General features: G+C 42.3%; 1 protein-coding gene across 1 annotated transcript in view; it reads right to left on the bottom strand.

Annotated features, from left to right (window-relative positions):
* Nucleotides 1-20011, bottom strand: part of GTF3C1 (general transcription factor IIIC subunit 1) — a gene marked incomplete at its 5' end in the record, with an annotated part of 38004 nt that overhangs the window by 13763 nt on the left and 4230 nt on the right. Inside the window, 20 exons of the mRNA XM_082292457.1 lie at nt 210-291; nt 477-619; nt 755-912; nt 1433-1618; nt 2275-2356; nt 4108-4243; nt 5275-5410; nt 5826-6003; nt 6735-6831; nt 8349-8446; nt 8846-8991; nt 9214-9480; nt 9821-10002; nt 10245-10348; nt 11309-11462; nt 13131-13270; nt 13748-13956; nt 14946-15270; nt 16309-16424; nt 17040-17195. Of these exons, the coding sequence (XP_082148583.1) occupies nt 210-291; nt 477-619; nt 755-912; nt 1433-1618; nt 2275-2356; nt 4108-4243; nt 5275-5410; nt 5826-6003; nt 6735-6831; nt 8349-8446; nt 8846-8991; nt 9214-9480; nt 9821-10002; nt 10245-10348; nt 11309-11462; nt 13131-13270; nt 13748-13956; nt 14946-15270; nt 16309-16424; nt 17040-17195 (3095 nt within the window). The remainder of the gene's footprint in view (nt 1-209; nt 292-476; nt 620-754; nt 913-1432; nt 1619-2274; nt 2357-4107; nt 4244-5274; nt 5411-5825; nt 6004-6734; nt 6832-8348; nt 8447-8845; nt 8992-9213; nt 9481-9820; nt 10003-10244; nt 10349-11308; nt 11463-13130; nt 13271-13747; nt 13957-14945; nt 15271-16308; nt 16425-17039; nt 17196-20011) is intronic.

Here is a 20011-nt window from a genome sequence, read left to right as displayed (position 1 = left end):
TTGCACAGGGCGCTGTTTATGTGCCTTTTGAAAGCTGCCCTGTGTCCACTTTGCTCCCAAACCAGCAATGATGCTGCATTTTTACAATGATGCTATTTTTAAAATAGCTAAAGGTTCCAGGGAGAGAAAAGTAATTCTTACAGTGCAAGTACTCAGTAATCCAAACAGCATAAAGTACTCTATGAACTTTTGGAATACTTCCCTCCTACCTGTGGATCTTCATAATTATTTTCTCTATTCATGAAATCATCGATGAGGGCTTTATCTTGGTAGACCTCAGCAAGGCAAACTCTGCAAGAGATTCAATTGAAGGTGTTGCTTAGAGCTGAAATTTTCCCAGTTCAAAACAGATCTGACAGCAGCAGGGTGCAAACAAGATGAAATTTTTAAGTTACATGAAACAAAGGAAATAGGTAGGAGGCCCATGTCCCTTCAGGAGAATTTAGCCTGTATTTAGAACATAGAAAACTTCTTACTTGTAATTGAGGTAGGTCTGTGGGTTTCTGACAATGTATCGGGCTCTCCGTCCCACAGAATGGGAGGTTTTATCCAGGGACTCCTCGAAGCTGGAGTGCATGAGGTCCCTCACCACCTGCCAGGGCACAAAGGGCCCTTTCACCTGCAGGAGGAACAGAAGGATCTGCAGTTAAACCTCCCTCTCTGTGCACCACGATGCTGAGAGCAGGATGAAGTGGTGGCTGATGAAATGTGTGTGCAGCAGCCAGCAGCTCCTTGCTCTGGGTGTGTTCAGCACCTTGGCATTGAGCACGTGGCTGGCAATCCTGCACAGCATGAGCAGGCTGTCCTCCTGCACCGTCCAGGTCACGCGCAGCCGCGTCATCCTCAGCAGGGCACTCTGGTCAGCCTTGTCATGGTAGCGCAGCCGTTTGCTTTTGTCTACAGAATCCTCTTCTAACAAATCCAGGGAAACAAAAAAAGACATTTATCTCAGCACTTTGTATTCTGATTAACTCAAAACTTCTACCACAGGCTCAGCACCAGTTCAAGCTCGTAAGAATGAGAGATGAGCAGGGAAGGAAGTTGCAGTCTAGAAAGTGAAATGCAGCAATACCTCTCCCAGGCATGAGAAAACAAACACTTTAATTGGCAAACTTGACAACCTAGAGCATCCTTCCATGAGGAATCTTTAAGCCAGCTATCAAGAGCTGATGATGAATTGCAGGGAGCTGCTCTGGCACAGACACCATGAGGATTCCCCTGGCCCGTGCAGCCCAGCAGTGCAGCTGTGGCTCACACACAGCTCATGGGCACAGCGTGCTGCTGCTTCTCCCCAGGGCACCTGAGCCTCCTCACTGACAGAGGCAACCCAGAGACATGGCCAGAAAGCTGCCCTGTCACACACCCTCTTTTCCAAAGCAGCTTCCAGCAGGCCTAGGCATTGTAAAGAATGCTGCTTTTTCCTGTTTCTTACCTTTCTTTTTCTTCTTTGTCTTCTTTCCAACATCTTTCCTAAGCCTCTTCCTCTTTTGGCTTTTTCCACCTCTCACTCGTTTTGTTCGATCCTGGGTTGGTTCTTTACTTATTTCAATATATTCCTCTTTATGGATAAGTGACTCTGATCCTACCTTTGCTTCTCCCAAAATATTAATTTTGTTACCTAAAATGACACATATTTACAGCAGTGGAGCTTTATAGCAATGACATTCTACAATGTTAAGGTATAAAGACCAAATGACAAATTTCAGCAAATTAGAAGACAGATTTAAATTAAAATTCCCTCTCAGAATTGCTCTTTGTTAGTCCTGTCATTTCATGCCCCTTCTCAGCAGCTCACAGAATAAACTCCTGCATTAATGAGGAATCATCAAGTAATTAAGTCTAGTTTATAGTGCACAAACACAAGGGAACAGAGCTGAGGTTTTACATTCAAACTGAAGCATTTTCTCCTCCTTAGCTCAAACATTAGGCTGGATAACAGTGCTACAAAACATTGGTCCCTCTGGACTTTCTGCAAACTGTACATCAGAAATTACAAAGGATAGAAATTATTGTTCTGTAAGAAGTTACTTACACATCTATTTTACAGCCCCAGAAGTATCCTAGATCATTGTAAGGAGACAGGACCAACCCATGTCATCAATACTAGATTAAAAATTATTGTTCCATATAGCCCCTAATAGGGAATGAAATAATTTATCTGTTTTACTGCCCCAGGAGCATCCCAGATTACTGGAAGGAGGCAAGAACAACCCACACCCTTCATGCTGGGTTTGACAAAGGCAGGAAGAGCTGTGGCACAGTCTCAGCCCTTACCTCCAGTACTGAGTGGCAGGGGGTGTTTGGTCAGGAAGGTTTGGAGTCTTGCTGTCAGTCCATTTTCAGAAACTGTATTTTCCTAAGACAACACAGCTTTAAAAAAGGTGACATGCAAAAGGGGTGCACTGGTTTTAACAACAATCTACGTTATAACCTGAGTAGTGTCAGAAATAAATTTTCAGTTTAAAGGAAAAGATCCCTGGCTATAACAAAGAACTCACTTGTATCATTACTACCACACATTAGAATGGCTCCAGAGCTTTTCTTAAATCACACTGGAATGACCACTAGACTGTGAAGGTCAGAAATCTCCTCAAGTTTAAAAGCAGTAATTACTGTAAAAGAAATGCTCAAGTCTTTCATTGTTACAGAGGCTGAGCAGATTTTGCTGTAAAACAGTATTTTTCCAAAGCATTTTACATTCCAAAGGAACTGCTGAAAAGTACAAAACCAGAATGCAAACACAAATACTGAGGAAATGCCTCCTATAGCACATTCTGCCCATCCTAAATCTGAGCCTGAACCAACTGCAATGTATCAGGAGTTCTGCCATTCTCTGCTAAACCCATTTCCTTTGTGTGGAGTTCACTGGGGACAGAAGTTGGTCACAGGATGTGGAGAGGTAAACAGAGACTGAAGAACTGCTGGAGGATGTGTTACTGCTCAACAGTGAGGTAACTGAACAGCAGACAAAATTAAGAGTGAAATGATCCTGCCTGAGGGGAATAAATTAGCAACTCTAATTTTATATCCACTGATAGGCTCTGATTTGTCCAGTGCTTAGGGGAGAGTAATTACAGGCAGTTCTGTGAAAGTGCCTGTTCAATGCCTGGTAATGGTGAAAAAGCAAAGGAGATGTACGGAATTCGTAGAGAAGTAAAGCAACACTAAGCAGCAATAAAAATCTGTGTTTGGCCACAGCCTTAAAGCACTGTCAAGATTGTATTTGCACCTTAAAAAGCATAGAGTAGAACTACCACAGGTTAAAAAACAGGCAACAAGAATGATTAAAGACAGGACAGTTCCATGCTGGGAATAGTAGATGTCAGTCTTAAGAGAAGGATATGAATATGAGAAACATGGGAGATGTCTACAAAAATCAAGTGAAACAGCAAGAATAATGGAGAACGTATTTTTCACAGCTTTCCCTTAGTCCTACAATTATTGGGGAGCTTCAGGCATCAAAAGGAAGTGGTTGCACATGACAGGAATTTGAAACACTGCCACAGGAGGCTGGGGACAGTAAAGACTTACATGTGCTCAAAAATCAGACAAATTAATGCTAAAAGAAAAAAGCTATTACTGCTTTGAAACATCAGCCCCAGATTTAGAATGGCCTTGAGCCAAAATTGCAGACAGCTGGGAGAGTATCCTGAGGGAATATCCCTTGCTTTTACAACCTTCCATCAGAGACAGGACATTAGCCAGAATTCTGATTTGCAAACGTTGGGCTCCCTATTTTTATTTATTTTTTTTCCTTTGTATTTCCTCATTCTGGATGTTTTGCTTTTTGTCTGACAACTTCTACATTCCAGAAAGGCAAGAGGTACCACTGAGTAGTGTGAACTGCTTGCTCAATGAAGTATTTGTCCTTTGGTTGAATGTACAAACAAATTTATTGTCAAATTCAGTTTTCAAATAAAATTTATGTCCAATTCTTTCATTCACCTCAGCACCAAGATTTGTGAACATATGGCACTCATTTCTTTCCAGTGATGCAAACCCTTACTGAGAGCATGCAAACAGTAAGAATTTGGTGTCACTATCTCAACCTTAGTAACACTAAAATTTGGAGAAGTCACTACAGTGTATAAATTTTAAAGTACCCACCTTCCTGGTCTTATTGATGATGTAGCTTGTCCAGATCCAATTGCGTTTCAGATGCCCATAAAAGCTGGAATCCAGACCTGCAGCTCCCAGCCCATCTCCAGGGATGGATCCATCATCAACCACCTCTCTGCTGCCTCTACCAGCAAGAGGAACAAAACCCACAGTAATTATTTTGTACAGATGCATTCTCAGTGCTCTTAACTGGTGTGTGTGCAATGTGCAGAACTCTCCCCTTGCCCTCCCAGTTTAGGGGGTAATGTTACACCATCAGTTACATCCCAAAACTGCTTCTTGACCTTAAAGATGTCACAGTCATCCCCAGCCTAACTGCAAGTAAACACCAGATATTCAATTTAAAAGATCTACTGCCACACCAAGAGACTGTATGCAGAAGTTCAAGCAAGGATCAGTGGAACTGGGTCCCTCAACTCCACTATTTTTTTTAAGATAACTTGATATATCTACCTGCAACATGGAACTAACTGAAAATACCTTTAAACAGACTGTTTATTGAAACAGAACAGAATATTGGCAGAGCTAAATCACAGTGCACAACACAATATAAAAAATTTAGCTGGGGTTCTGCATGGCTGTCACAGGTTGTGAGTGTACAATCCTCCCAGGTATTCTGGGTGTGATTAGGCAGAAGATTAAATGCTCCAGAGATCTCCTCCATATTACAGTGCACACCAACACCACATTACAAATTAACCTGCAACCAATTACAGCCAAGCACAGCACAAAGGGACAAGACTCAGAATGTGGCACTGGGGAGCTACTGAAGCTACTTGAGATACCATGATATAATGCATAGGGGCAGAGAACCTTTGTTATTGCTGGCATTCACTGTACTTGGGAAGCATTCCCTTCCTCTCAAGTTTGATTTCCTCAGGACTCCTGCAACACACATCTGTACTGTTCTGAAAGGAAATCCCAACCTGTTTATCCCATCCCTCCAGCACCACAACCTGCCTGGCAGACAAGTTACTGGGAACATGAAACAGAACTACATCCCCTGTGAATCACTTCACCTCTGAACTCCACAGAACACCCAGCTGAGATGCTTGAGTCTTAAGTGCTGTTGCTATTGAGTCACATCCTCAACACCTGAACAGTTCATTTTACCTGCCCTACTCAAGAAGCCAAGCAGGGGCCAAGGTGACCTACGTGGTGTATTCCAGCATGGCACACTTTCGTTCCAGGTTGTGTTTGTTCACTGCTGACTCCTGCTCCTTTTCTACATCCACAGCAGTCTCCTCCCCTGGAAGGTTGTTCCTCTTTGTCCGAGGACAGCGGACAACTCCTGGACAGACAAAGGGGTTTCACTCTCAGCATGACAACTCAGAATTCAACTTATCTTCAATCCACCCTGCTCTGGCAAACTACTGCTCCCAAACAGTATGTACTAGTTTGAAAATAGTACTACCATTTTTACCTCTTCTCAACACAACATGCTTGCTTCTCACAGAGAAGGGCTTCTATCAATTTTGATACTTCCAACAGGGCAGCAGTGCTTTGCCATGAACACAAGTGGATCACACCTTCCTAGAATTATATGGACATTGCTCCCAACATTTTTTTTGTGATGCACAGGACAACATTCCAAAACAGTACAAGTGACAAAACAGAGCCTGACTCAAGTTTTAGGAAGGGAAGAGGAATTGTGGTGTGCCCAGAAGGGGCACTGAGGGTGCTCAGGAGGTACAACTGTGCCATACCCAGGGGTGTGTTCAGGCAGACACACTGCAGATCAAACCAGAAGTTCTCCACGTCCTGCAGGGTGTTGAGGACGTACCAGCGCCGCTCAAAGGGGCGGCTGCTCTGGGCCAGGTTGTAGTGCAGGTCACAGATGGTGGTGTCCACAATCACAGCATTTCTCTTCATGTACACAAACACCTGTGAGACACAGCACAGCTCAGGCTGTAAACATCACTGAAATTGCCTCATCAGCAGGACACACCAGCTGGTTTAGAACTGCACAGTTTCTGTCTTTGCCGTTCCTATCCACAGCTCCGATAGAGGCCACACCCATTCCCACACTACTGCACTGTATTCCCAAATTCCCTTGACAGCAATCCAGAAATTTCCTTTCTAGATTTAGAACAGCTTCTTTTCAGCCTTGTGCACCGGATAGTCCAAGTTTCCACAGAGAGTGGCTATTTCCTACAAGTCCTCACTCAGGATATGAATAGGTGTGTTTGGGGGCCTAATCACCTTTCTTATCCTCAAAGTCTGGTCTGCTTTCTCCTTTGTAGGTGCTCTCTATTTAAAAAAGATGCATATGAATGTCATTATTTTACTCTGAACAGTGCCTTTATTCTGTGTCAGACATCCAAGCTTAACACCTTGATGGAAAAGAATGTGTCATACTCATTTTTCATTAAGTCTTGCCAGTCTGGGACCTCCTGGATCATTATTGTGTGCAGGGTTCAGCATTATACATTTGAGTAGTTCCCTTCCAGAGAAAGAGGTGAAAAATTATCTGCACAACTTAAAATATCACTTGGATCTGGAGGTTTGCACATACATCTGAAAAATCAGTACTTCATTTAAGGTAATTATGAAGCCCAGATCTTGAAAAATTAATGAAGAGCAACTGCCTTTTAAATTTTCTTTTTTTAAATTACCTGGTCTTTGTCTTGAAACTTCTCTGTTGGGCCAAACTGCAGCAGTCCCATGTAACATAATCTTTGAAGGTTTTCTACCACTGAGAAGATGTACCTCCTGTAGAAATGGTAGGAGTGTTACAATTAGCACTCAGGAAAACAGGAAAAATGATACCAGAGAATACAACATTTTCACGCAGCAACCTGAACTTTCAGCAAACCACCGAGCTGTAGAATTTCTGAAGTGGTATTTTTGCTTGAATTACCAGCCTATGGAAAACATGGAATACCCCAAGGGTCCAAATTTCCTTTCCTCATATCACAAACCCAATAATTTAGCTAAATACTAAGTAAAATTTTGCTTGCAGAAATGAAAATTAGCCAGAAATAACATATGTAAGAATGAATTAAATATGGTCAACAGCAGATCTGCAGACAACTTCATGTTATGTAAAGAAGACAGGAGTAACAAAACATGACTGCTAAATACAGGCCTTCATATGTGTATGTATGAAGAACTGGGCAATGATTCTTGGAGTTCAGGTTGTTTAAAATTACTGCTCCAAGAAACTGCTTTCAGTTGCTCAAAGCTTTGGCAGAACAAAAAGTGCAACATTTCCCATCTTGCATAACTCCATCTATGGCAAAATTCTGGCAGTTGCAGGAACCTTCTGCAAGATTTAGTTTCTGAGGCAGTTTGTAAAAACTTAGCTTTGCCCACGTTTACCTTCACTAAGATCTAATTAAATGCAGTTAAATGGGAGTTGGATTTTGGCAGAGTTTTCTCTGAGGGTCAGAAAGATCAAGCCTAGAAATTTGGCTCAGTTAAGAAGTTTTAGTGAATAGAGGCTGAAGAGACAGCTTGGTTATGTGTCATATTGTCTTGCATCAACCCATCAGATGGAGCCTGCAGATTTCAGAAAATGCCATAAATCCAGTTTTCTCATTTCTGAGATTTAGCAATAGGCTTGAAATTGCAAACCTGGGCTCCCCATGAGCCTTGGCAGCTGATACTGCCCAGCCCTGTTCCCTCACCAAAGGCACATTTGCAGGTTTGGAAAATGTCATACAAACCTCCAACCATTCACAAACTGTCAGCATGACATTCTGGGGAAAACTAACATGGTGCTCTCAATTCCACACATTCAAATCACTTTCCTTTCTTCAGTCCAGTCTCAAGTTTTACATCCCTGGAAGAGGAATGGCAAACCATGGCAGACATGCCACGGAGAGTATGAGGAGAAAATGAATGTGTGAGAAGCAGGAACTGGGAAATGTGGCACCTTTGGAAAGATTTATGAAGGACAGCAACACTTAGAACCTATTAAATTCTGAATTTAGCAGCAGTCAGAAGCGTGTTTTATACAGAAGCAACATCCTGCTGGTGAGTTATGAAGGACAGAACCTCCCAGCTCTCAAGCACTGCCTGACAGCATACATGAATATTGTTTATTAGTTTCTTATTACCTTCTATTTGGGAGAGAAAAATACAGTTTGGCACACTATCCTTTGAGGACTGATGATTCTTGTCTTATGTGCCAAAGTTCTCTTTGACACAAACAGGAAATAACTGAGAAAACCATCAGCCACTGCTGGTTCCTCTCTAGAGCCACTTTTTTTGACTCATCTGCTTACCTTTTGTAGAGGAGCTGCTGTCGGACTGGCCTTGGAAGAAATCTGATCAGAGTGTGCTTTTTTAGTGGATCATTTAAAAAATCTTCCAGACCTTCCACCTAGAATTATTTCAGAAGTTAACCAAAATGCAAAATGTAACTATCCCCTGAAGTATAAAGCTCTGCTACCAGAACTGCCTACTAAAATATTTTCTAAGCAAACCTTACTGCTTTTGTAAAATGCTTAAACATTTTTCTTGTTAATCAATGAGGCAGAAGATTCAGCGAGATTACAAAAAGCTCTTGGCAAAATAGTAGCTTAAGAATTTGCAGTTTTACAGGGCTATATATTTTTTTTTCAGTGAACCTGTGAGAGCAACTATTTCTGTAAAAGACTGCAGTGTCTCCTCTCCTCTCCGGGGTCTAGTTTTGCTAGAACAGAGTAAGAGGATATTTTTTCCAGCCTATAGGTAGAGCTGATATCACCAGACTTTGAAGGGAAACAAAAAAGCACCGTACCTTGTAGCTGACTTGTACAATCTGAACAAAGACTGAGAGAGGCAAGCAGAGGAGAATGTCACTGACAAGAGCCCATCCAAATCCAAACTCCCTGTGGACTGGGAGAGGAGGGATGTAGCGCATCCATGACGAGTCATCCACGTACACTGGGAACAACAACACCAGCTCAGGCTCACACCACAAACCCAACACCCACACCAAGAGTTTCACTCTGAGTGTTCAAGCAGAACACAACTGGCAGTTCGCAGTCTGAAAATCTACAATGACCTGAAAATTCACTAAACCATTGATTTTCAAACCTTTCTCAAGTAGACTTTTATCTATTTTTGGCAAAGTCTGTAGTAAAGTCAGGATGTGCCACTTCTTACCTGTTTGATGAGACAGATCTATTTCAGTCTCCTGTGCAGAGGTCTCAGGATTCACCAGAGTCGTCACAATTTCTAAGGTCCCATCTGGTTGTGCTTCAATTACAGCTGCATTCTCATCCAGCCCTTGTGTTCTCTCACCATCACTACTTCCTTTTTGCCGTGTTTCATTTAAAGGGTGTCCATAAATTAAGTACCAGAGGAACATGTGGACCATTCTTAAACGGGGCATTTTGGGAAGAAAGCCAAGAGAACGTCCAAGTCCTGGAACTGGGAAGGAAGATTAAAGACCAAACAGAAATAAAAAGAGGATTAGAGCAGGAGAAACAGCTCCCTGTGCGAAACTAATGTGAAGAAAACTGGAAGGAAAGATGGGCAGTTGAAAGTAAATATAAGTTACAAATAGTAAAGGAGGAGTAGTAAATACAAATGCTCCAGTTCACAATTGTAAAAAACATAAGCAGCAAGAAAACATTGGATAGTGAGACTGGTTTAATATAAATCCAATTTTATTTCTATAGGAGAAGAAAAAACCCACTTGTATCTGAAAATTATTACTACTAATAAGTGGGAAGGTGAAGGATGACAGAAAACCCAAAATTAGCTGTACCTGTAACAGGGTGATAGTTCTTTAGCTGTGTTATGCCCATTTTTTCATCAGTTTTTCCTGCCCGATTATTATCAGCTTTACATGAGCTTTCTTGCGTTTTTCCTGAATCAGGAACTGCCTCTTGCCCCTGGTTTTCTTCCTCACCATGGTCCTGGGATGTTGGTGTCTGGGGGACTTTAATCCTGCAGTAAAGCCACACAGCACTTAGGTAAAAAATAAGCAGAGTTCCCGTTCTTCCCTGACTTCAGGAGACATCAGCACATCTCCTCAGCGTTGTGCTTCCATTCCTCTGTTGCTAAAGAGGTTGTTTGTTTGGGTTTTTTTTGCTTACCTTGTGTTTACTTCCTCTGCATGTATTTGTACATCCTAGATAAGCCAAGCTCCCCCCAAGCCATCCCAAGCCTCCCAGGCATCCCTGACTTGCCTGTTTGCAGTGCTGGAGTTGGAGATGCGGAACCGCACCTGCTCGATGGCGCTTTTCACCAGGGGATCACTTGGGCTCACGGAGGGGTGCACAACGAACTCCACCTGTTCAGAGCAGCAGAACACAAACAAAAGGTGTCTGTGGAGATATCAGCTCTTAATCAGCTGCATAAATTATCTGAGATTAACAGTTAATTAGCAGTGGCCACAATGGATGAATCCTATGATGGTTTTAATAATTCACAGAACATCAACACTTTTGGATGAAAACTTCTGTTGCTACCTTGTATTAAGCAAGAGGTCAAAGCACATGGTCTTTGTACCAATAAACTGCTAATGACATTTCTACAAACCTTGGGTTTTGGGTTTTTAAAATCTGAAATATTTGAGAAACAAATACTTTGACTTGTAAATATTAGGCTGAGAGGGATAAATGAAAAGTCAACTCATTAGGTGTAAGGCCAAGCTAACAGATATTGCTGCTGAAGGTACACACACAATTCAGACTGGTGAGATTTCATATGTGCTCTACACTAATTATGCAGCAGGTAACCTTCAGTGTTTAATTCCCTGCTTATGAGCATTTCACACTAGAGTAAGTGACAAGTCTCAGCTCTACAACCACAGACATCTGACTTCCATAAACCTCACTAACAGTGGATTTTTGTTTTAAAAAACAAAAAATCACATTCTATAAAATTTCAACTCAGAAGCTCACTTAGGATTTTTCATACACTCTTGGCTTTCAAAAGGGGTTTAAATAGAATTATGGTGCAGCCTGACAGTGCAGGGAGAGAACCATGAATCACAGAACTGATAAGCAGCCGAACCTCTCGGAAGGGAGATTCAGAGACTTTGATCTCTGGCCTATTCCTTGGTCTCAATTACCTGCAGCACAAAAACAGAAAGCAATGATTTGGTGTTCACAGTAGCTTAGTTTGACATGAAGCTTCTGGGTAGCTCCATTGTAGCTTGTGCCACAAGAAGTGAAGTCACCCACACATTCCAGTAAAAAGGCCCAGGACACTGTGATAAATGAGCTAAATGCTGTGTCTGTGCAGTCACCTTTTTGCTGATGCCATCCTGGATGACCGTGGTGCGGTAGAGCCTGAGGAGCCCCTCCCGCGCCAGCCTCTGCACCAGCCGCACAATGGACTTCTTGCAGCACTTGGTGGAGACACCTTCTTGCTTCTCTTGATCCATGACCATCTTCTGAAGTCTAAAAGATGCCAGATACCTTGCATTTTAAGCCCAGCAATGCTCCAAACTCCCTAAGCAGTTTGTTAGAGGATGTGGGGTGAATGGCCATTTCTTTCTCTACTTCTTACAGTCCCTGCTCTCTCTTCCCTTTTGTTGAAGACAACTGGGAACTTTGCTTTACATTTCAGCTCTATTTTCTTTCTACTCAAGCTTTTCCTTGTTAGGGGAGAACTGCTTGTTCTGACAGTAAATTCTCAATGCCTGATTCCTCTGTGCATGGCTACAGTGCAATTATGAATCCAGCCTCCCTAAGATCAGGAGAACCTACAGCATTTTTAGGTGGTGATTTAACAAATGCAGTCTGTTCTTGCAGTTGTGAGCTCAGTTCAGCTTGAGGCAGAAAGGGTTTATTCAGTGGTTTCAGAGCACAGAAACTACTCCTGCATTCACAACGTAGATACAGATCCACATATCCCACCCCTTGAAGCCAAATCCCTTCTCCCTTCTTCCCTTGCCACAGTGGCAGAGCTGTGCTCACACCTTACTCTCCCCATGCACTTTCCCACAAATGCCCCAGACCCTAGTTCTGGGCTCTTTCAATCCTGGGGAATCAGTTCTGAAAAAGACCTGGAAGATAGTAAGGGAATGAAGCAATAACCGAATGTACACATGGACTTCAACTTTCCCCAAAGATTACCAAATCCTGGTAATTAACAAATGGAATGCAAACACCAGTACATTTCCTTGGCAGAGGCTGGGGAGGGACAGAACTTCCACTGATTCTGAGGGAACCTGTGAGCAACCTGTTGGCAGCACTGAAGGGTCAGCAAGACCTGAAGTATCTTCCAGGCCTGCGCTTGGATGTGACTCGATCAGTCACTGATGCGGCTGGTGCCAGATGAGGCTCTAATTTTACAACACTCAGCAATTAAAGAAGGTGACAGAAGATTTCAAAATTCTCAGACCAGAGGAGAGTAAGGCCATGATTTCTGACTAAATTCCTAGAGCAAGCAGCCCTGGCTATACTGACATGCTAGGATCTTCTGTGCTGACAGAGAAGATGGATGGTGCAATCCTACTTGTGACAAGACAGTACTGCCAATTTAGGATCCAGCAGAGCACCAGAATTTCCATTTCTTTTTGGAGGTGAACTCTTAAAGGGCTGAAAGACATTGCAACTTTTAGGGAAGTATCTCCAGCTCTGCTAAGGTGTCAGGAGAAGACATATAACCATACCACATAAAACTGCACTGAAAAGCAAACTTTGAGGGCCCTGCTAGGATGCCAGTGACCAGTAATGAGTGACATGAAGACCTGAGTCTCTCCACTCCATACAGAATAACACATGAACAAGTTTTGAAAGCATGCAGAGATAAAACTGATGCAGATGAAAGAATTCTGCAGCAGGGAAGTGCTGTACCTTCCAGTGTGGCCCCAAGTCTGGCCTACTGTGAACAGATGAGTAAGTTCTCTGATCTCTATTTATGAGACATATAAAAGCACTCTTGTGTCATTATCTGCATGGAACTATTGTTGCTTCCAACCCCCCACACCTTCCCTGTGCCAGCCTCTCCATCCTTACAGTCAGTGCCACCAGGGACAAGAAAAGGCAGAATGGAATAAGCACCCAGTGCTCTCCCCACCCCAAGGGCTCAGCCTCCCCGGGCTCTGCTTTGCCCTGGCTCACGTGAAGAGGCTCTCGATGAGGCGCAGGTTCCGCACGGCCTCCACGATGAGGTTGCGGCGCTTCAGGAGCCTGTAGGTCTCGTGGGGCCTCTCCACCACTGCGGCCTTGGAACGCTTCTCCTTCCTGTGGCCACAGGGCTTCTGGGGCACAGCACAGCAAATCAAAATGGGACAGCAACCAGTCAGCATCTGCAGCCTAACGGGGGCTCCTCACACAGGAACAGCGGAGCAATTCTGAGTTTGGCTGGGTTTATTTATAACCAACTACTCAGATGGAGATTCTCCCTTATTTCCCCTTCCCAGGAGTGGATGGTACAATGTAGTGTGTGCTACATCAAGTAATGACATGCATTAAGTCAACACAGAATTTGGAGAGCACCAGGGAACTAAGCCAGAACTGTATTTTGGACACCTACCCTCCTATCTCCTGGAAAAATTTTCACTTACAACTACAATGCAGTGCAGCCAAAATATGAATGCACTTTGAAATTAATTCAAAAAACCCCAAAACAATTTGATAAATAAATACAAAACTCTAGTTTGAAGTCTTGCTATAAGAGCATAAAACTTAACTCAGACAGCTGTACAAAAAGAAGATATTAAGACATTTGATCTTACCTTAGGATCTTCAAGTCTGACTTCCTCCACCACAGCCACATCTCCATCTTCATCCGTGGGATGAGCACAGGTGGAAACACTGGACTCCTGCTTTAGGGTTCCCAAAGTAGAACTCTCCCCCGAAACGTCTGGGAGCTCGTCAGGATCTTCAAGAATCTGAGGGGAAGGCTGCTTCTTCCCCTGCGACTTCACAGCTGTTGGCTTTGAGCCTGGTTTGAGAGCAAAAAACCTTGTAATTGTTCTGCTCTCCCTGTGCAGCTTTTCTAAGAGGCATTGTCCCATCCACCCAGGTAGTTGCAGTTAAAAGCATTCTGCGACACTTTTCACATATTCTGCCCTGCTGGAAGCAGTGGTTTGACCATGAAAGACCACATTCAGCCTCCAAAAGTACAGTTAAAAAAATGTGAACTCTCTGTCATCAAATAATTCTCTCCACGCAGAAACCTCTTCACAGCTTGGAATGTCATGAAGGGCTTATCCAGAAACTGCTGTCTGAAGAAAGGAGAGTTTCTGTCTCAAAGATTCTCAGGTTCTGCCAGAAACCTCACTTTTCTGTCTCAAAGCAGGATAAGAATTTAGTATTACTCCAAAGATAATCTACATAGAAAAATAGAGATCCCTCTCTTCCCTTGGAGTTTATCAGAGCAGTTGTAGGAACATTTTTAAATAGGTAAAAAAAAAAAATTAAGTAAAAAACCCCCCACCATATCTTTTTAAAACATGCCTCCAAAAGGCTGGTAGCTTTCACACCAAAATGTTCCAAATAACTTAAGAAAAAGCTGAGGTAACTAACTTCAGGGGACAAGATATTTTTCTTTACAAAATACTCAGGTGAGTTAAGGCTGTGGGTCAAGTCATCCCAACCCTGAATATCCAAGGAGCACAGTGTGTGAGCTCCTTTTCATTTACACAGGGAAAAGGGGAGACATGGCATGGGGTCAGGAGAGGCAGCACAAACACTATTTGGGACACAGACACCAGGGCACACCTCAGCCCTGGGAATCGCCAGAGGTTACCACGCTGGGTGTTCCAAACCATAGCAATCTGGGGGGAAAGCAGGGAAATAACCAAAGAGGCTTAAAAATAAATATGTGACCAAAAACCATAATGGAAGCTAATATCATGCTATTTGTTCTTTAATAAAATGATCCATAAGAAAAATGCAGGAGGTTCCCCAAATTTCAAAATCACAAATTACCTTTGGCCGGTGTTGTCTGATGGGCATCACCTTGGACACTTGATTTCAATGGAGAACCAGAGTTGGTCTTTTGACCTTTTCCTCTCCTCTTCCTGTTTTTCCCTTCTTCCTCATTGTCAGACTCTGAGGCCACAGTCTCATCTTCTCCAGGAGACACATCTTCCACACGTGGGGAATCTTCTGGCACCAGAGCCAAAGTAACTGTAGCCAACTGCTCACTCCTGGCCTTCTCCCTCTCAAACTGACGGTTTAAATCACTCTCCTCTGCAAAAATGTAGGAAATGTACTTTGTTGTCCTTTGCCGACCTTCATCCTCCATAAAACCCTAAGGAAACAGTTGGAATGTTATTTTACCACCTTGCTTCTCCATTCTTGCAGGGTTCTCCAGCATCAACAGTGGGAAAATGTTCTAAGTGTCATTCCCCACATCAAAAGATACCATGTTACTCTTTTTTTTTAAGTAACAAAAATGTCCCTAACCTTCACACAGAGAAATCAAAAGGAATTCTGTGCTTGAAAAATAAATAAATCTGCATCACCAGCGTACTAGATTAAAACTCCTATGGTATGAGGGACAGAGAAAAGTCTGAGGAAGAACAAACTGTGTGTATTCAGAGTGGAAATCAATTTTTTTCAGAACAAAAATGTTTGTGAAATATTGGCACTGCAGTTCTCTGAGTGACTCAGACTACAGTGGAAGTGCTGCTGCCCTGTCTGCAACAGCAGGTGCTTTCAAGGATCTACAAACTCCAGCACTTCATCAATCAATAAGGGAAGGTTTCATTTTCACTGCTGACAAAGGAAAAATATGTAAAGATACTCCAAAGGTTTACACAGCTTGTTTTTTAACTCTACAGAACTTTTTACTAAATGACAAGATTTTTCTAAAAAACTTCCCCATTGAGGGAAGATGGCAATCATCCTGCCTTTGTGGAAAGGGACTGTTGGGTGCCTGCAAGACAGGACAGCTGGATTTGTCTTGTGAAATGAAGAAAACGTTGAAATATCTGGAAATAAGAAGTTTAATCATCATAACTCCTAGAGAAGTAAGTATTTTGCTCCAGATTTTCCTGGCATTTTCAAAAGGCAAGTAGATTAATGACTTTACATGGACAGAGGGTCTTTGAGAAGATCCTTCAGTCCTCTAATTAGAGCAGGTTACAATCATAGTACCGAACCCTTGCCTTACACACCTTTTACTCAACTGAATTAATTCTCTTTTCCATCTTACCAGGACTCTCTCACTGTCACTCTCAAATCTCTGCTGCTTCTAATGTTTGAGGTGAACAGCGTTATTCCCAGAGTAAGCACAGTTGTATCTTCAGTTTCATTAAGTATCTAAATTATTTTATTTTAGCCTTACCTTGACAACTTTGTACCTGTCCAGCAGACGACAGAGCATCCTTGCTTCCAGTTTCCCCACATTCATAGCCAGGCGAATTTCTGCCTGAGAAATGCCTTTGGTTCCTCTACTTTCAACTGTTGCAGAAAGAAAAACAGAAAAATATCTCAGGGAAATAACCTGACTGAATTTTATAGATATATTTTTTTTCTACATACATTAATATTTCCCAAACAGCAGTACCTGCCAGAATATTAAATTTAAGATTCCCCACTAACTAAAGACATTTTTACACACACATAAAATATTCAGCCAAATACTGTCATAAACCACAATTTTACATGAAGCAGTGCCCAGCAGAATGAGGTATGGAGGTGACAGATTCAAATTAGAAGCACAGATGATTTTTTTTTCCCCTGGCAGCTTTCCACACTCAGATATTAATTTCTCCATTTGGAAAGGAAAAGAGATAGGGAGAATAAGGAACGTGGTTTTCTTCCTCTTTTCTCATCCCATCACAACATCCAGTTTCTGCTGGGTGGTATTGAAGAGTTGCTAAGCTTCCAGGAAGGGCTAACAGGTAGCAGCACCTCCAGTCTGATATGGACATAAAGCTCATTTTGCTATGTAAAACTGACACTTTCTGATACACAAGCAACCAGAATGTAAAAACACCTGCAATATACACATTTCTTTTATACAAGGAGTAAGAAGGTAATGGGAAAAGTCTTCAGATGTCTTACATCACCTACTTAGCTGATAAGCCTGGGTGAGCATATCCCTTTCACAAACAATATCCACAGGCTGGACAACTTTTGTGATGATCTCTTCATCATCATCATGATAATCTTCCATTTTCTTCCGAAATTCCTTCAGCAGTTTGAGGCAACGGACCATGACATCAGTCCCTGCGAAAAATGAGTGTTAGTAACACCTCCTAAAAAAGTGCAGGGGGTGTGCACGGGTTTAAACACTTCTTTCAGCAACATGAAGAAGTAGCAGTGCAATGGGGAACAAATGACCAAGGACAACTGGGTATTTCTAGGAAAGGTCTGCAACAGCTTTTCTCTTTGTATGAATCTGGCAATCAGCTGAATTTTTGAGGTGCTCCAAATCTTCACATCTGTGCCAATGCTAGGACTGCCCAGTAGGAGAAACTTCAACAGCAAAAATAAATGGATTGAGTGCTCATCCCCAGAATTACACCTGGAGAACACATATTTGACTGGGAGATCACTCGCTGGGTATAAACCCATTCCTTTTTACAAGGACAGAACACACTGCTGCCCACCAGCCACGAGATTCTTGTAGATGATTTAATTCCACATCCTAGCATGTTACAGTCCATCAGCTGTGCCATGCTAACTCTCCACTCACTGGGCCCTTCCAGCAAAGGGTAGAGTGAGGACAGATGCAGGAGAGCTGAGATCCTGCTCTGTGGTAAAGGGTGGTAAAGGATGCTCTCCTCAGTGTCACTGAGCTCCTGCTGCACCACTTCAGAGCAGTGGTAACTAGAACTGGGTCACTGGACACTGCCACCTTAGCAAGTTGCAGTGATTCAGCAGCTGCTGCTGCAGTAGCCAGTTCATCCTGCAGCAGTGGGGAGAACACCTCCAGCCATCCCTGCTCCTCTGCTACAGAATGCTGCGAAAATGCCAGGTGAAGGCTTTAGTTAAAATCACCAAGGTTTCAGCTGATGAATTTTATCTTGTGTTTATATATCTGAGCAGTTACTGATGTGCAACTGACACAAAGTTAATGCACAGTCACTGGACCATGTGACTGTGCTCCAGGCCAGATGATTCCATTATTTTCCCTTGAGCTGAATCCTTTCCCCAGGATGCCGCTTAGGATTTAAGTGCTGACATTTTGGTAGGGTTGCAAGCACTGTTATTATATCCTTTGTATTTCTACAGCCCATTAATTTTCACTGGAAGCAGTATTTGAAAAAACAAACAAAAAAACTCCCCAAAACAAAAAAAATCTCCCAAAACAAACCAATTCCTTTTTCTTTAGCTCCTGCTACCCAACAATGCTCTTCCCATAGCAGATGCTCTGGCTTCATCCTCAGTGCATCCCACATATTTCTATCTTCTTTCCTGTATAACTCCAGAGATTAAACTATCTTGATCTCTGCTGAAAATCAGCTATTATTAATTCATCCTCCTTTAATACCTAGTGTTTTTAAGGCATTTTTGTGGATTTTCAGCTTTTACATCTGTAGGATGGAATTATCATTCAAGTGAAAGATTCACCCAGTGGCATTTTTCACAACAAACTTAAGCAGCAAATGCAGCTGCTGTTCTGCCAGTCTCAGACAGAGCATGAAACACCACTGCCTTGGGGGCTGCCACCAAGTTTATAACTGGACTTGTATTTTGTTGTCTTCTAAGTAAATACCTTAATTGGAAGTTAAATGCTTTTACCACTGCCTGTTAACTGTCTTTTAGGCATGCTGTCTAGTCTTTTGGGTTTTATTTCCAAGTGTTTGCAGCTCATCAGAACATCCCTGAAACACCTGGGTCATTTCTCTCTCAGCCATGCTTGATGCTGTACCTATTTTTGGCCTCTGCTTCTCTTTGGTCAAAACACACTTTCCCTACAGAGAATTTCCTTTCCCTGGACTTAAAAGATTTGAAGGAATTTGTCTTATCAAGAGCCTTAATCCAACTCCATGTAATTGGCACTATTTTTTGCCTTCTGGAGTTTTTAATGGTTTTATTGGCTCTTTCACTTGCTCCTTTAAGATCACTCCTATTCACAACGATTATATAATTTACAATGCTTAGCTCATATCAGACTTACTATTTTTTCTCACAAACAGTTCATTATATCTCTAAAATGACACTGTTCATCTTTCAGAACTATTTTCTTTGTAACCTTGCAAATCTGCCTCTTAGGATTTTCTGTGATTAAGGATTTGGTTTAGATTTCTTCCAGGAATTGCACTAATTCCACTGGTGGTACTACCTTCCCTCATACTTTCCATTATTATTTCTTGTAGTTTTTTCCCCTGTGCAAGTTTTATCTGTAGCTTTTTCTGAGAACAGTTGCTTTCTTTTGTTCTCTTCCCTCATGCAGTCCTGCTCTTCTTTGTTTGGAAGTTATCAGCAGTTCTTGTGAACCAATTAAATTGGAATTCAAAGCTGGTTATGCATTAAACCATCCCTCAGCAGCTTTTTTGGATAGCAGTTCTTGGGTATCTCACTTACCTCAATGCTGATATCAGCTCAGCATGGTGAGAGATGGTGAGAGCTAATAATGTCAAGGGTGTGGGTTTGATCCCTGTACAGACCATTCACTTAAGACTTGGACTCGATGATCCTTGGAGGTCCCTTCAAACTCAGAATATTCTGTGTTGTGTGAATTCCAAGTGCTGCAAGACCTTACTTCCATAATTTGATAGGAAACTTTTCAGAGAAACCTTGCATTCTCATGACTTTCAGGAAAAGTCATAACCAAGAATGGTCTGGTTTTTAACTTCATAATGATCCCTCTTTTCAATACAACTTTTTGTATTTTTTTGCCAAGTTTATTGACTTGTCATTTAACTTCAACCTGAAAGGTCAGCAGACTGCTTTGTTCCTACTCTGTATTGGTTTGAGCAGTCTTATCAGGTCCCAAGACCACAGCTTACACTGATATCCAACAAACTTGGTGGCATTCACTCCTTAAAAATCTGTAGCAAATGCTTAATTCAAGTGGGCTGCAGCATTTTAACTTC

The sequence above is a fragment of the Coloeus monedula genome (genome assembly GCF_965178545.1).
Source record: "Coloeus monedula genome assembly, chromosome: 16".
NCBI lineage: Eukaryota > Metazoa > Chordata > Aves > Passeriformes > Corvidae > Coloeus > Coloeus monedula.
The sequence above is the reverse complement of the archived record's forward strand: the minus strand, read 5'-3'. Positions and strand labels throughout refer to the sequence as shown.